This window comes from Anser anser (assembly GCF_964211835.1).
Source record: "Anser anser genome assembly, chromosome: 7".
Classification (NCBI taxonomy): Eukaryota; Metazoa; Chordata; class Aves; order Anseriformes; family Anatidae; genus Anser; species Anser anser.
In genome coordinates this window covers 22,621,117-22,638,083 of record NC_139727.1, presented here as the reverse complement: position 1 = coordinate 22,638,083, position 16,967 = coordinate 22,621,117, and the positions used below count along the sequence as shown (strand labels likewise).

The window sequence follows — 16,967 nt, the reverse complement described above, 5'->3', positions numbered from 1 at the left end:
CTTGTGTGGGCAAGACCTCAGCTGGGTCCCTTTAAATTTAAGAACAGGACGCGTGTTTTGCCTTGGCCAAGCGCAGTTTTTTCTGGTGGTGTGGTTCATGCAGCACATGCACTTATGGATGCTCTAGTGTCCTGAAGTAGAGCTAAACAGCCCATTTTGCAAGACCAGGATATATCAGAATTAACTGGCAGCTAGAAATGCCTCAACTATAAGGTTTGTAGTTGCAGTGATGAAGATAACCAAACTCATTGTTGGTAATAAATAAATAAGACTTTAATGCTAAGAAAGAAGCCAAGGGGATGGCTGGAGGTCAGCCAGAAGGATGCATGTCTGCCTGTCTGAGGTGAGAGTGGCTAGTGTAGTACTGCTGGGGAGTGAAATAAAATGAAGAGGTGCCCCTTACAGGGTGAGCTGAGTCCTTGAGGGCCGGTGCTCAGCTGCACGGCTCGTTTCACTGCAGCACTCAGATCACTGACATCGGGTCACTTGGCCGGGCCTACTGTAAAGTGGAATAAGAAGAGGTTCTTGGGAGCAGGAGTGAGGAGACAGCCTGGAGAAAGACTTCCCGTAACGTTGGGCTCTATAGGTAGAGAAAGGAGAGCTGGGTTAAACAAAGAAGTTTTTGGAGTGTTTGGGCTTGGCAATGCAAAGACGTGGTAACCTGGCAGGGCCTGGTCGAGGGCCAACCCAAACCCACAGTCCAGTTTGCCTACTGCTCCCCAGTCTGTGGTACTCAGCAGAGCTGGAGCGCAGCTCGGTGTTCGGTGCCTACCTCTTGCAGCTGTTCTGCTTCCTTATCTCAGGGAATGCGAATCATTGAGCAAATTCAAAAGGGGAGGCTGTCCGGGAGGATGCTGTGAGGAGAGAATCAGAATTTGGATATGCGCAGGGGAAAAGATCCCGGCTTTTGTTTTTTAAGCTCTATGCCTAGTGCCAGGTGGGCAGTCATCTCTGTTCTGTGCTGAAAGGCTGCCTCAGTTTCCTTTGTTCTGTGAATTGCCACAGAGCCCTTCGTGGCATATCTCACACCACACACAAAAAGCCCTTTTGCTTTGCAAATCAGCGTGTGCTCCACGGGTGTTTCTAGGCCGGGGAAACAATTAACAGCAAGAAAAACCACTTCCTTGGCTTGCAGGCAGCTTCCAGTTTGCTCCTTTCCCCAGATTAGCGAGGATTTAGAAGGCGCACGTTTTGTGTTTAAGTCAGTTCTGCAGAAACCACCACGTGCCATTGTCCTGCCCTTATCTCTGAATTGCACGGACAGGCAATCCGGCTGCTCTGGCTTGCAAGCGTGGAAACAGCATGGGCACAACAGCTGAGGTGCTGTCTCTGCAGAAAAGCCAAAGGCAGTGTCCATGGAGATGGAAAAGCTTTAGGCCGCTGGTGATGCAGCTGCTGTGTTGGACAGGATCAGCTCCAACGAAGCTGTTTGTGTGGCCTCATGAGGTTGTGTCCGGCTCTGGGACATAAAATGAGGGGTGAGGGGAAAATTTAAATTGACTGAAGTAAGTGCAGAGCTAAAAAGAAAATGGGAATAGAAAGGTGAAAGTGTTGTAAGCCTTAGAGAATCCTCAAATGACAGATGTAATAGAACAGCTTGAGTGTGCCGGGTGTTCTGGTCAGTACTGCCTGGGATGTTCCACAGCAATGTTAGTGGCTCCTAAAGATCTTGTTTCAAGTGAGAGAGTCAGATTCATATTCCCAAGTCCTAACTCCTGTTCCAAAACACTGCTTCTGGGATGGATCCAAAATCAAACTGGGTCTCTTTCTATATCAAGGCTATAAATTCCCAGGAACTTGAGGAAAGCAGATGATCTTGCAACTTCTGTGTCTCAAACCCTGACTTGTCTTACGATTCCCTTGGTCCCTCTCAGTGCCTCAGCACAGATATGTGAAATTCATTTTGAGCTCCTCCTGCAGGGTCTTACAGCCTGTGATCTCCCTTTGCTTACTGCTGGGACAGCAGGCACAACATCTCCAAGTTCCCACACTGGAAATGCATGTTTTTTACTTCAGCTTTGAAGTCTTATCAACCTGCTTTGTGGGTGCTGCAACATATGACTAGGAATTGTGCGTAAAACTGCTCAATTAAATTAAATAATTTTCACCCAGAATCTTGGTGGTTTTAAACATTACTTGTTCTCTTCTGGGCTAGATGCTAAAAGAGATTTGTGTTTTGTCTTTCAGGCGGAGCAGGCGACCGGGAAAAGATGCCTGTCAATCATGAAGCTTTCCTGCTTATGGCTAATTCCCAGAATGAAATGGAAGATTGGGTGAAAGCCATCCGACGGGTTATATGGGCTCCATTTGGTGGAGGTATTGCAAATAGCTCACATGCACATAAATTAAAACATTTGCCTCAAGGTAAAACATATTCTTGTGATACTAGGATATGTGTAACACTGTAAAATCACTGAGATACCTAGATAAGCTCTTGATTATGTGAAGTGTTTTACAGCATGGAGATTGGGTTGGTGTATTTTTTTTTTTATTTTTTTGCCAGGATGGAAGGTAATGAAAGGGGAGGTCACATCCAAACTGTATAACTGACTCACAGTCAAAAATGGGTGGTAATAACAAACATAACACGATTGCCAGTGCTAAGTTTCTTAAAGCTGATTACTGTGTATTCTGTGGATCTTTCTTATCCTTATGGATGTAAAGGATTTTGTCCAGTTATCTCAACTTTCCACTTCAAAGGCAGATGCCCAAATTAAACCTCTACAAAGCCAGAGGCAGCAAAACTTTTTAATTGGTTAATGTAGGGCCTGGCTGAGAAGGCAAAGCTTCCACTAGCTTCAGTGAAGATGTAACCTAAGGAAGAACAACAGGGTCAGGCTGAGAGAACACCTGTAAGAGTACAGCTGTTCACAATCCTTGTATTTAAAATGAACAAAAAAGCCAGACTCCCCATTTTGATACTGTACTATGAGCTTCAAGATTTCGAGTCACGTTCTTAAGTCAGGGGATTAGATAGGAGATGTTTTTGCAGTCTGACACAGACCAAGGGTTCACTGCTGGTAGCAGCAACTCCTGGCTTGGTACTGAATACTCCAAATGCTTCAGTGCTACTGATGGAGTTCATGCAGATGGCGATATCACGTGCAGATAGTGATATCGTCTTCTTTTGAGAGGTACAGATAAAAAGTGCTGAACGAGTGTTTGGTAATACAATTAGTTTGCCAAAATGAAGTTACTGTTTTTCCTGGATCTAGGGGAAAAAAGGTGACCTTGGTGCAACTGAGAGAGGCTGAAACATCACAAGGTCGCTAAGAACACCCAGTATTTGTTAGTAACTTTTATCTTTTTTTTCACTCCTTTAAGTGGCTCTTGTGATTTTGACTGTCTGTGTAGCAGCAGCATTTGGTTTGTCTGGAAAAGATATAATCTCTAGTGATGATGTCATTTTTTCCTAGGCCCTCCTTAGCAGAAAGGGTGTATATACAAAAGGCAGCTTATACCTAATTCTGAGAGGTCCCATGAAATTCTCTTGTGCCGTGGGTAGAACAAGCTCTTTTCATTAGCAGAAACTAATTTACGCTGAATTCTCCTCAAACATGAGTTTGAGCTTGTTTCACTTTCCTTCTAAAGTCCCGTCCACAGCAAGGGGTCTTCACACTGAGCTCAGTGCAGATCCCTGCAGTCTGCAAATCCGAATTGGTGTTTCTGTGACCATTTATAGTGGACCTTACAGCATGTATTTTATAGCATTTCCATGTGCATCAAACAAATGCTGTGAGGAAAAAGGACACAGTCAGTCATGGCAGATAGTATACACTCCAGAAACAGACTCCTTCTTTAGGGTTTAGGGCATGATGTTTTCGGCGCTGCTGGTATCTGTACAAATTCTGCTTCCTTTTTTTTTTTTTTTGGTCAGCATTTGTGTTTTGTCAGCTTCTTGGAATAGTTCCAGAACAAGCATTGTATTTAAAGTATTAAGATAATAAACAATTAACAATTCTAAGATCTTAAAAACAAAAAAACATGAGAATGGCATAAAAGCAGAGATCAGTTTATTTTTCTTCTTTGATTCTTTATGGGGGCAATTTTGTCCCAGTTACCTGCTCTTTTTCTCTACCTCTATGCTTCTCTTCAGTGGTGAAGTGTAAAATTTTGACTTCCCTTTAAATGAGGGCAGATGGTCTTACATTTGAGTCCAGTAACTGGAGAGCTTTAACAACTGTATGAAATATCAAAAACTGTAGAACGTTGAAATCATGAGAGTGTGGGGAGCAGGGTGACACAGGAAAACAGCAGCAGTTCTGTGCTGTTTTCAGATGCTGCAGGTTTGATTCAGTTCCTGTTGATGTCAGTGTAAAGGCTGCTGCTGATGTTGGTGAGAGCTGGCTTAAGCTATCCTGTAGAAGAGAAAGCACAGCTGGAAAGAACTGCAGTTGTGTGTTGAGGTTTTCCCTCTACCTGTGGATCAAATCTACCCAAGAACACGGGTACCTCCTGGGCGGTCAGCCTGGCCTAAGCTCTCTGCCCTGCTACTCAAATGCACGAGTCTAAAGCTAGCTTGGCTATGTCTGCTCTGCTCTGTAGTCAGTGCTGCATGAGGAGATTCTTATCCTATGGTTTCATCACTCCTCTGAGCTGACTGTGTGCTAGCTGCTGTCAGCATTGGTCTTTTCCCACCTTGCAGCCATGTGTTCCCACCACGTTTCATTCTGCTAGTGCTGGTGGTTATACAGCTGCGCAGAAGGAAATGACCTGGGAGAAGAAAAGGTGGGGGTGAATTAGTTTTGGGGTGGGTTGGCTCCCTTGCCCAGATAAGCAGGCAGCTGCAGGAACAGCAGTTCCAGCAAAATGAGGGCAGTGGGGAGAGATGGTAGGGTGGAGGAGGGCATGCTTGTTCGTTCTGGCTGCAGCCCACACTTAAATAGGCTTAAACAAACCGTGGAACTGCATCCTCAGTCCCTCTTCACAAAGTATTTATAGGATTGTCAATAACAAGGAAATGGTTAAAATATCAAAACCGTTGTTTCCAAAAGGATTTAGTCAGTTTGGGGAAATGATTAAAACTATTCCTCCTCTATCAGAGTAGAGCAGGGTAGCTTCTGAGAGTGAAATCCCAGCTTAGCTCAAATGTGGGAGGACTGTAAACATAGCTGTCTCTGTTTTAATTGAATAATTTGAACTCTGCATTGCTATCACTGCTAATTTGAGAGCCAAGTCTTATCTATCGACACTTTTTAATATATGACGCTAAAGGAATGGGGGTGAGGAATTATAAAGCAGGCTTCATTATTAATATGTAAATATCCAGCCCTGGAGAGAGTTGATATGGTGTAAAAATAAATCATGCCAAGATAAAAGGGGAGTCTTAGCCACACTTTAATCTTCGCTGACGTATTGAAGAAACTTATAAATCAAAAAGGTTGAGGGTATCTTCTTACGTGTTCATGCGGGCACATGAACTATGTTTAAAGGTGAATAGCAAAGGCTTTTTAAAACAAAACAGAAAACTCTGCAAAGCTGCTGAGGATCCCAAATCATTTATAGGAGACACATTCAGGCCATATGGAATGCATGCGTTGAAATACATTTCAAATGTGGCCTTCAAATAAAATCCTAGAGTTCCTGACTTTTTTGAAGAAGAGCTGTCTTGTTTATGGAGAAAATAATTTTGAGCCAGTTTTCCTAAGTTTCAGACTTCTGAATTCTTGAGTCTAGTCCACCTCATTCAGAGTTGAGGATTTTGTAAAAGTGAGATCTGAGAGTACGCTGTATGTTTTGAGTTTACGTCTTTAGGAATAGGGTTTGTTACAAAGGCTTGAAAGAAGTGCATTTTGGAGCACATTCAGACAGAGGGTGCTTAAAACTGTTTCCTCTGATCCTTCTTACCTCCACGAGGAACAGATTTTGCTCTGAGTTTACACCACTGAAAGTTTATCTGGACAGTCCCTTTGTGCCCTACAGCTGTGTTGTTCTCTGCCTGTTTTCTAATGTGGAAGCCTTTTGGCAGTGCCATAGTGCTTCCTGGCCACAAGCTTGGGAGGGAGTGAGCCTGCCAACATCCTCTGAAATTGGATGTGTGGAAAATGCTGGGAGTAGTACGGTGGAGAGAGGGTCTTTCCTCGCTCTGTAAATCTGTAGTGTGGACTGTACCTCTAGCCTGAAGAAAAACAGCTCCTTTGAGGAGGTCCTTTGCCATCTATTTACCTCTTAGCTTTCATGCCTTCTTCATTTTTGTCTTGCATAAGATTTAAAACATAATGTGTCTGGGACTGAATTTGGGGCCACAGGGTACAAAAGTTGAGTTTTTGGTGCCTGAGCTGAAAGCCGTGAGGTGTAACATTCTCCCTTATAGCTCAGCACATGAACGGCATGGCATGGGACAGAATCATTTTGTGTTAATCTTGTGCTGTGTTTGTGTTTGTTTCCTTCTGTTTACTTATCCTTTCTTGCCATGAGCAGTTCCTTGCTCCTCTGCCAGAAATGCATGTCACGGCCCCTTTCTCCATTCCTTTATCCTAATTCCTCCTCCTCCTCCTTATCCCAAGCTTTCATCAGTTCCTTGTGCTGGAGAAGAGGTAAAGCAGTTGGAAGGGCTGTGCTTCCCTTAAGCAAACAAGGAGAGCTTTACCTGTGACAACGTAATTATTCTGAAGGAGTTCCATGAGCAGCTTCTTTTCTGAGGAGGAATAATTCTGAGAAATAATAACTTTTTAACTGGAGGGCTCTGAAGAAGTGTCCACTGGGGACTCTACTGGCATTAATTCCAGTCCACTCCTCCAGATAGGTAAAGCCTGATATGTGAATTCTTTCTTTTCTGCCAGAGAAATCATGCAGAGGATGTTCTTGCTGGCAATCAGGGCCCTGTGCAGACCATATCTTGTACTAGGGGAGAGCTGAGAACCAGAGGAGGAGGCTCTGATGTGTAATTTAAAACACATCTCAAAGTCATTATGGGTAATAGAGGGATAGCCCTACATAGGGCTAATTAGGGATCCTGTTTTACATGAGTAAATGTCTTTCAGATACCATCTGCATGAAAGCAAAATGACTGTTTTGAAGGGTCAGATGTTGTTATTAGGTGCATGTCCACAAGGATGCTAGACTCTGACGGAGCTAGGATATTACTCTAAGTCTTGGGAATGTGGGGTTTACTGTCTCCACCATGGGGATTTTCCAGTAAGACCACCATGAGCATAGAATTATATTAGTGAATTTAAGATGCTAAGATACCAAAAAATTGAAAAGCACGGAGGTGAGTTCTGTTGTCTGCCCAGTGTGAAGACTGAGAACGGTTTCTGCTCCCTGTCTCATTACAGGGCTCCACCAAAGTGGCAGCCTTGAGACGGATTTCTGCCTGGGCTTTGTGGAGCCCCTTCACTTGGTGGCAGGGTGCAGGCTCCCACAGGTGTGTGGGGAGTGGCACTCGGTGTTTGTTGTGCCCGATATGTGCTTTTATCTCTGCACAGAGACAGCTGGCGCCTGATGCAGTTTATCAGTGTTTGCTCTTCAGTGTTGTCTCATGCTGGGAGATGGGCCCAACCAAGGGGAGAGAAAGAGGAGGATGATGGGGGTTACGAGTTCAGATGTCTGGACGAGGGGATGCATGAATCATCCGTGAGGAAGTGCTGGTTAGCTTTACCCCAGGCAGAGGTGTTATGGACAGGGGTTACACTTCTTGTGGATATAGAAACTGAGACACAGAGCAGAGTTGGGAGTGTGTCTTGCCGTCTGAACTGCCCATAACAGAGAAGTTTTTAAAATTCGAATTTTAACATCTGTTTCAGACATCTGATTAAGTTCTTTTTTCTGACTTACCTCATCAGGTGTATCTGGGGTTTTTATTGCTGCTTTATGCCCAATGTATTCTATCACCATGACATGGCCTTGAGGTAGGGAAAGGCTGTTGTCCTCATTTTTTGTGAAGGAGGAATTTGAGGTATTGGGCAATGAAATAACTTGCCTGAGGTCATGCTGTCTGTAAAAGAGCCACTCTGAAGGCATCATTCAGCAAGGCAGATAATAGAATCACAGCCCTGGACCTCACGGGAGCAGACTCTTTGCCTTTTCAGGGATATGCTTGGAAGAGTCCCATGGGATATGGTTCTGGAGAAAAGAAGGGTCCAGCAGAGCTGTTTGATTTTCAAGGATTATATCCTTCAAGCTCAAGAACAGTCCACAATGATGTGCAGGAAATCAAGCAAAAGTAGTACAATGCCTACGTGTATGAACAATAAGCTCCTAACACAGCTCAAACTTAAAAGGGAAGCACAGAAGCATAGAATAAGTGAGAACAGGGACAGGTGACCTAAGGAATATAGAGAAACTATCTGAACATGCAGGAATGGACTTAGGAAAGCTAAAGCCCACATGGTGAGGGACGTGTCTGGCAACAAGAAAGGTTTCTTCAGTTATATCAGCAGCAAAATGAAGACAAGGAAAAATGTGGGCCCATTACTGAAAGAGATGGGAAATCTGGTGACAAAGGACATGAAAAAGGCTAAGGTACTCAAATGCCTTCTTCACCTCAGGCTTTACTGGTAAGATTTGTCATCAGCAGCTCCTGGCCAGTGGGACAGTCTGGAACAAGGAAGCTTTCTCCTCAGTAGAGAATGTTTGGGTTAGGGAACATTTAAAGAAAATTGGTGTATACAAGTCAGTAGGACCTGATGAGATGCATCCATGAGTGCTGAGGGAACTGGCTGATGTGTAAGGCCACTCTCAATAATCTTTCAAAGGACATGGTGAGGAATAACCTCAGGCACCAGCACACTCTGGGTTGGCTGGAAAGCAGCTTTGCGGAAAAGCACCTGGGATGCTGATGGACAACAAGTTGAACATGAGCCAGCAATGCACCCTTGTGGCAGATAAAGCCAACAGGTTCTTGGGCTGCATTAGGATGTGTGTTGCCAGCAGACTGAGGGACGTGATCCTTCCCCTCTGCTCAGAGAAGAATTTTCAATTGGAATTGGTCTTATACTCTGGAGGCTGTGTAACTGATTAAGATGTAAAATCCATCCAACTTCAAGGCCTTCCCTCAGGGGAAAAAAAAAAAAAAAAAGACTTTGAAAAGGCTTTGAAAAGGATCTTGGAGAAAAGATGATTTCAGGTAGGTACGATGGATAAAATTACAAATGTAAGGAGGATTTGAACAAGGCACAGTCATGAGGTTTAAACAAAGGAAAGATGTTTTTCATGCAGGGCACAAATTATGAAACTCATTGTTACAAGATGTTGTGGAAACAAAAATAATAAATGGGTTCAAAATAGCATTAGATGAGTTCATAGGAGATAAGTCCACCTGGGCTATCAGACAAAGACATCTGAATGTAGTCATTAACTTCATACATACCTTGTATTGCTGAGAGCTATCCTGCTTTTGGCAAAATATGGTGATGCCTGTGCTTTCTTCTTCAGTAGCTGACTGTTGTCCCCTTCGACTAGTAAGTGCCAAGAAGAGATCATAGCGGCTGTGCGTTTGTTACGTTGTGGTGGCTGCTGCTTGCAGCACCTGGTCTGGCCAGTGCCTCCTGCTGCACTGGTGGTTTCTCAGTGAGGTTGTTCCTGTAATCATCAGATTCGTGTTTGAAAGCTGACAGGCTTTTAAAGCGCTGATGGTTCTCGCTGCACGTCCTGGCAGCGTATGATTAATGGGACAAACGTGTTCCTGTGGTGTTTCTCAGCTTGCAGGCAAGTATTTTAATTTCTCTATATTATTCCTTTGATGAATGTTATGAGAATCTGTACTTACTGAAGGGGAAGGGTAATCTGCTCCTTGCGAGTCGCAGTTTTAACCATTTAGGAACCAAGAACAAAGAAATTCACCCTATCTTCTCCCATTTCCTTTCTAAAGGTTACTCTTCTGCCCTCCACAGTGTGCTTATTCTCTATCATCAGGTAGTCAGCCTTGCAGTTTCCCCTTCCTACCTTCTGAGTTGCAGCTCGAGGAAAAGAACATTAAGCCCTTGACCTCTGCTTGAGGTGTTCCTGAAAAGTTGGCAGATTTACTGAAATGTTTTATCCATTTTATGAATTGGAGCTAAATGCCATCCCCTCCCCAAGCACAGACAGTCAAGTTCAGCTGCGGCTAGAGCTTGGACCATGATCTTATGCTTGAGTGGTAAAGGTAAAACTTATGCTTTATATTAACTGAGAATTTTAGTTGGATAGTGGAAGATAAAGGTAAATGTGTGGGAATTAACTAATAGATTTCATCACTGATTGAGTTGTAGGAAGCAACAAAGTGACTCCATATACGATTTAGCTGGTAGTGAGTCTTACAGTTGCAGGTTACAGGCTGACAGAGGTACTTATAGTGAAGTCTGATTTGAATAACCATGCCCGTGTAGCCTGGTTAGGTGATCAGTGTTGATCCTGTCATTTTCTCAGCGTCCTATTGTATTTAGAATATCAGTTTCTCAGGCTTGGGGTACGGAAAGGCCTGAGGACATAAGTGTGCTCAGTGTGCTGAATGGATTAGAGGGGCTGGTGTTCTAAATTTCAGTGGTGAGCCGAGATCACCAGGCCTGCCAGGTTCCAAGATGGTCAAAAGTCTGGGTGGCTCGTTTCGTTCTGTACCAGAGGCGAGGATCAGTGGCAGGTTGCAGGCTCGGGGATCCTTGCATTTAGACCCACAGCAGGAGTTTTAGTCCTTCTCTAGCAATGAGACTCTGGTGGCAGTAATTATACTATATCATAAATATTTTGGACTTACTGACACTCATAATTTTTGTAAAACTTTTCCGTGCAGTGGGGAAATCACTACGCAGCACACGTGGAAGAGAAGTTCTGCCAGTCAGATGCTTCCTACAGACAGTTTCCTTCAGGTCTGGGGAAGCTATCTGTTACACGTAGGCAGGCATGTGCAAGAGTCAGTGAGCAAAAAGCTCTGTAAAAGATGTTCTTATGTTGTGGGGAGAAAGAAGTTTTCCAGGGCACGTTTGCCCAGATCACTGCTTGCTAAAAGGCATTTTTTCTAGCTCTTGATGTTTTGTTCTCTAAATCCTTCTTGCCTTTGTTTAGAGAGAAATAGACCAATAAACACAAGGGTTTGGCTCTGGATTCAGAATGCTGTGGTTAAGTGATGTTTAGGTCTGTTTATCATCTTTTCTCTGTGAGCAAACAGTTATAATCTCAGTTTAGAGCATAAATCGGGCAGAGTCCACTGCAGGGTAATTTACAGCGCTGCACAGTTGGTTCCTTTCCTGACATTTTAGAGGGATGGGAGAACACCGTGCACAGGTTAGATTGAATCTATTGTGAGACAGGGATGAACGTTGCTGTTCACTATCTTTTCAACCCAGGATGAACTGCTTTATCAGTCAGTGAGCAGAGGCCTGTTTATTTTCAAAAGATTTAATTTTACCAGTAAATGTTGAGACCCCCGCCCAGAGCAGGGGAGAGAAGGGATGTGAAGGAGTCATTTTATTCACAGGAAGATCTGTCCAAAGTGTTTGGAGAGGGAAAAACTGGAAGGGAAATTTTCTGTACAAGGGGCATCCTTACTGCTGGAGGCTTTCCTGCTGGCTTGAGCCCTGTGACTGATCACCTGTAGCTGTTTCACTGCCAGCTTTCAACAGGTACAGGGAGGTGCTCACGTGCCAGTGTTTGCCTGGGCGAGGGAACAAGTCTGCGTAAGGCTCAACTTGCCTGAAAATCGAGGAACTTCAGTTCTGATTCAAACTTCACTACTTGGTCCTTTCTGTTCAAATGGGCAAACCAATTTCCTAGATCTGAGCTCCCTAAGGTCCGCTTGAGTATATGTGTATATTAGCTAATACTACATGTAAGCCAATGTTTAAAAATACCCACAGCCTATGGGCACTTGCTAGAGCTGTGCAAGCCAGCAAGGTTGTTCACAACCAGAGAAGGGGGAAGAAATATTTTCTGAGTTCATGCACGCTCGCCATTCCCATCTGTTGCAACCAGATTCAGGACTGAATTTGACCTGAGTTAGATGCCAAGCCTGAGATACGCTTGGATTTCAGAGGTTGTCTGAGCTGTAGTGAACTTCCCAGCCAGTCTCCAGGCTTGTAGTGACATGCAGAGGCAGGATACTTGCTCTCTGATCCCGTACCTGCAGCAGAATGACTGTGGCAGTGCTGGCTCGTGAGAGCACTGCTAGCACTTTCTCCACACAATGACACCAGAGAAGAAAGTGTCTGCAGCTCCCAAGCAGGAAGTTCGTGTGACATTTACTTGCTAAACAGTCTTACAAACCCAAATTCTTCTTTCGGAAAGTAAGAGCAGGCCAGCAGTAACCTTCCCTACAGTTAAACAGCCTCATACAAAGGGGGAAAGAGGGAGTTCAGTCTCCGTAACCCCTTTTCTCCTCGGCACATGTGTATGCGGAGATCTCCGGGTGGCAATTGTGATGGCAGTTTAGCTGTTTATATGCAGTGTGGCCATTTATCTGGATTTTATTGCTGTGATTGCAATCTCATATTTCTGCAGCCTGCAGCCCCTGCAATCCAGTGATTATGTGAGAATCTTGGATTTCATTTTTAGGAAATGTAACAGAGTAAGCAGGATCCAAGTCGACTAGAAATTCAAAACACTGAAGATAAATTATATATATGTTTATATGTATCTATTTATATGTAGAGAGAGAGAGAGTGATTTTTATTCCAGTCTCATCATATTCTGTAGTCTAAGTAGGGCTTTGTAAGGGATTGAGAATTGTTTGATATCAGGAGGTAAATTGGTAACGGTGATGTGTAGCTATATTGTGCCATGTTACATTCTTCTCACAGGACACCTATAGCTGCAGAGTGACCATCTGCAGGGAACCATACCGAAGCAGCTGCCCTTTCCTGCTTTGGTTGTGATGCTCACATGAGCAAGCATGTGTTCCTTCGGCCTTTTTCTCTTACCAAGGCTTTTTCTTTGGAGAAGAGTTTACATCATCTTCATCATCTCTCATACAACTCAGGGTTCTTATATGCCATGCTGATGTCTGATCATGCTTTGAGTCATGCTGTGCCCTTGGCTGCAGAGAAGCTGTGAATTTCACAGGTTAATTACACTTCAAGTACAACAGTATCCATGTTAAACAAGCTGACTTTCCATTTCATTGGATGCCCTCTTTGTTCTCGTGTTTTGAGAGATGGAAGACAGAAATGGAGAAGTGAATGGAAGAATAAAAGTCTGCGTTTGCTATCTCCTGGGCTCCAATCCCAAACTTTGAGTCCCAGGCTCCATAATGTTATTAGCAGACGTGACACGTTTTGAGGCATCATTCCAGGGAATAGTGCCAAAAATCCTGACGGTGTCTCAGCCATTCAGCAGGGGATTGGTCCTGCTCACTGGTTAGCAGTGCAGGCAGGCTCTTCCTAACCCGCAGCCTGCTGTGCTCACCACAGGGGAAGAGAGGACAATAAAAGTGTGAAGAATACCCAGGATCTTTTTTACTTTTTATTTAAGGATCTCCATTGCTTACCAAATGTCTTTAGTGGGTCATAGGTATTGTCTAGTGTTTTGTCTGGGCTTCTGGTGTCAAGTTGTGAAATACCTTGTTAGTCAGGTTATACCCTGAATACCTAAGAAATACCATGCTACCTTGCTATTCAAGATCTGAGGCTTTTGATCCTGGTACTGCCTTTACCTGAAGTGAGAGTCATTTTTTTTTCAGGAGCTTTTGATCAAAACAGAGGATGTAGAGACAGAGCTTGATATCAAGTTTCCCAAGCTGGAAGACGACACTGTCTCAGTGACTGGAATCTCAGAGCTTGACCACTGGGTCAGTATCCCCTTTGTGGTGTGTTTAAGCTCAGCCACAGTGTAGTTAAGCAAGTGGTAAGCCAGTAAATTCAGATGAGCGTAGTCTACAGTGGCCACAGATGTGATATTTTAATAGTAGAAGTGAATGAGCAGCCGCAAAGAGCAATGCATGTGTGTGTATACACTTACTTTCTGCAGAGGGAGGTGCAGCTAGCCAAACTCCATAAAATTCCCGAGAAGGTAGGTGCAAAGGTTCTGGGCGGTGACTGCTGCGTGCCTGTAGTCACGGGAATGCATTTTGTAAATGGGATAGAGGGCTGACCTCAGCGTAACTGCATGGATCACAGCGTGATAGGCGTTTTTCTGAACTGCAGGCCACTTAACCTCAGAGCAGGACCTGAGGGGGTGAACGTTTTCCCACAGGTAAGTCCTGGGGGTGGCTCACATGCAAAGAGCTTTAAGTTCCTTCCCCTACTAGTCACTCAGCTGAGCTGCTTGTCATCAGGCAACTTCTCTGTGAAGGGCTAATGCAGAGGCTGTAAGCACAAAAAAGCTGCACTAGGTCAAAGATTGTAGCTCGTCCTAAGCTGTGTAAAACTTCACAGCATGTCCCAGAGCTGGGAGATATCCTGAGAGTGTGCTGAGGCTGAGGGGGGGCTGTTCCCCTCCAACACAAGGCTGCTTCTGGTGCTTTGCAAGCAGCTCAAAGGCCAGACCAGGGCACTGGGTTGCCTGCAGCACAGCTAACGCTGCCTGTGTCAGGAAGGGATCCAGAGAGTGGCATGCAGACAGCAACTGTTGCTCAGCTTTTCCAGCTATCTAGAATAGATCTGACAAGCAATTAGAGCATGAATATATTACAGAGCCGATGGGGGATGCCTTTGTTAAAACTTGTGACCCATACTTAGGTGCTGTTTATATTGGCGGCAGCTTCGAGGGTGGGCAAGACCCTACCTGCCTGTCTTTCTCCTCTCTCCTTCCCCTTGCGGAGGGAGCCGGGGAGCTCTGCATCTCATTGGATATTTCAAATGCTTTCTGCACAAGTCATAATTAATGCCGAGTTGTGGAGCTAAGACCAGATGTGCTGCTGAGATTATCTCCCAGGGCAGATCGGCTGCTCTCCGCTCTGTAGCGCTGGGTGAATGGAAAGTTGCCAGTGCTGGGACTCAGAATGTGTCTGATGCCTGAAGTCAGGACTTTCTTTCTCTGCCGCTCCTGCTGTCTGACACTGCCTGGTTTCTGCTTGAAGCTCAGCGCCTGTCATGTAGCAGAGTGCTGCACAAGAACGAGAGGTATGAGATGATTTTCCAGAGTTTAGATTTGTTATGGTTTTCTTTTCCTAGAAGAAAAGTAGATATTTGAGCTTAGCCTGAGACAGAGGCTACACATCTAAATAAAGCAGCCGTCTTTATAAAGGGGAAGGAGTGGGAAGGACCCAGCCTATGGCCAAAAATACTACTGAATGCCAAGTTAGCATTGAAGATGTTTCGGGGGAAGTGTGTTTGTGCTTGTTTTTACACAGAATATTTAAATGAATATATAGGTGGATAAGAGCAGTCATGCCCCAGTATATGGAGGCTGATCTTTGTGGGGAATGGGGTTAGAAGACACCGGGTTCTGCCACAGACTCATTTGTGTGACCTTGGGTGAGTTAGTTAATCAGATTTGTGTTGATTCCTGATTATCTGTCGCTTCCCTTTCTTTTCCCCACTTCTGCGTGCTTTGTCTGGCTGGGCTGTTCAGTTGTCAGGGACTGCATTTGGGGGCTTCCACAGCTCCTAACCTGGACCTCGGTTCTCTGGTGCTGCCGCAGTCATTCACGGGGTGTGCTTGGGTGGGCCAGGGAAGGGCAAGGGAGAGCTGCAGGTTTGTGTGTGCTCGGTGCTGTGAAAGCGTATGCGTTTCTGAATGTCTGCCCATGATTTTTTTCTCAGTGCTTTCATGTGTGAGAGGGACAGATAAATGGGAGCCTAAGCATGAATGTGGGAAGGTAAAAGCAGACTCTTACCTGTGCAGGTGAGCACGTACACAACCTTTGCATCCATAAACTGCCTGTCTGTGAGGCACCACATGCATGCGCGGGTGTATATACTGTTGTACAGCAGCATCCAGGTGTGTGCTGATTATCTTCCTGCACATCTTTTAACGTGTGTACTAACCTGTACGTACAGCTGATGTAGGTGTGTCTGGACTTTTCCCTCTTTAAGCACGTATGGTGTCCTCAGTCCTCTCTGCAAAGAAAATCTACTCAAGTGCTGACTTTATTATCTCTGCCTTTAGTTTATTTTGGTTGAAATCAGAGCTCTGATGAGGAAAAATGAAGCTGGGAGCATATATTTTCCTGCCCACAGCATGTCCAGACAGCATAGTTGAATGTATAGGCTTTGTATGCCTGGAGCTGGTGGGTGAGCTATTCAGGCCAGGACAGAAAGCCTGTCTGTGTCTTAGTACATCATTCCTGGCTCGCTTTTTCCACAAAGAGCCACCTAAATCTTTAAAGAACAGAGACAGCTTGTTGGAGTAGAGGAAAGAAATCCTGGAGCTCTGCTAGCCAATTTTTTTAGTATCTCTTGAATCTTTCTGAGATTCAGGATGTGGTCCCAGGCTCACTGTTTTTTTTTTTTTTTTTTCCCTGCTCTCAAACCAAACAAAAAGGCCTAGCTGTAGATAAGGGTACAACAAGGAAAGTTAACCCTTGGGTTGCTAGGAGCTTTTGGCTTTATTTCCAGCCTACCCCTGTCTGGGCATGTGACCGGATGGCACTGACTCCCCTTCTTCTGAATGAAGAGAAGGACTTTAATGTCTTCCAGCAGAATCATCAAATGGAGTGAAACGCTGCCAAGTTCAGCCTGAGCTACAGGCCCGGTGATTGAAACCAGGCCTGTGCCTTGAGGAGCCAGCAGATGAGGCTGTGTGCGACTGGCTCCGCGTTAGCTTTTCCTTGTGAAGCAGGGCAGTCCCTGTCCAGACCAGTAATGCCATCTTGTCTGGTGGTTTCAGGGACATTTAACCTCCTCAGTTTTACAAACCCTTCTGAAACATAGCTGAAATGAGATGAGCTTTGTAGAGCTAGCAGGACACCGCCTCCTCAGTCAGCCATGTTTTGCCATGAGAGACTGAAGTAGGTGAATTTGTGTGTCTCCTGCCTGCATGGCTGGGAGAGCCCTAATGGTAATTTTCCTGAAGGACACTTTGTCAAGCCCTGCAGCAGATGCCTGGAAGAAAGATTTCTGCAAGTCTGGGACTGTCAGCGGCTCCAACGTGCCTTTGATAGTCCCTTTCCAGCCTTA

General features: G+C 44.8%; 1 protein-coding gene across 18 annotated transcripts in view; it reads left to right on the top strand.

Moving 5' to 3' along the window:
- ARHGAP22 (Rho GTPase activating protein 22) overlaps positions 1-16,967 on the top strand; it is a 149,933-nt gene that overhangs the window by 104,646 nt on the left and 28,320 nt on the right. For 12 of the 18 annotated variants that reach the window (XR_014586563.1, XM_083843375.1, XM_083843373.1 and 9 more), the window contains one exon: positions 2,188-2,364. Coding sequence is in view for 17 of the 18 variants with exons in the window: in XM_083843375.1 (XP_083699501.1) it covers positions 2,188-2,364 (177 nt within the window). In the remaining variant the exon portion in view is untranslated. Of the gene's footprint in view, positions 1-2,187; positions 2,365-14,211; positions 14,970-15,006; positions 15,324-16,967 lie in introns of those variants that run through there. The other 6 variants (XM_083843384.1, XM_083843389.1, XM_083843377.1 and 3 more) reach the window with 4 other exon arrangements.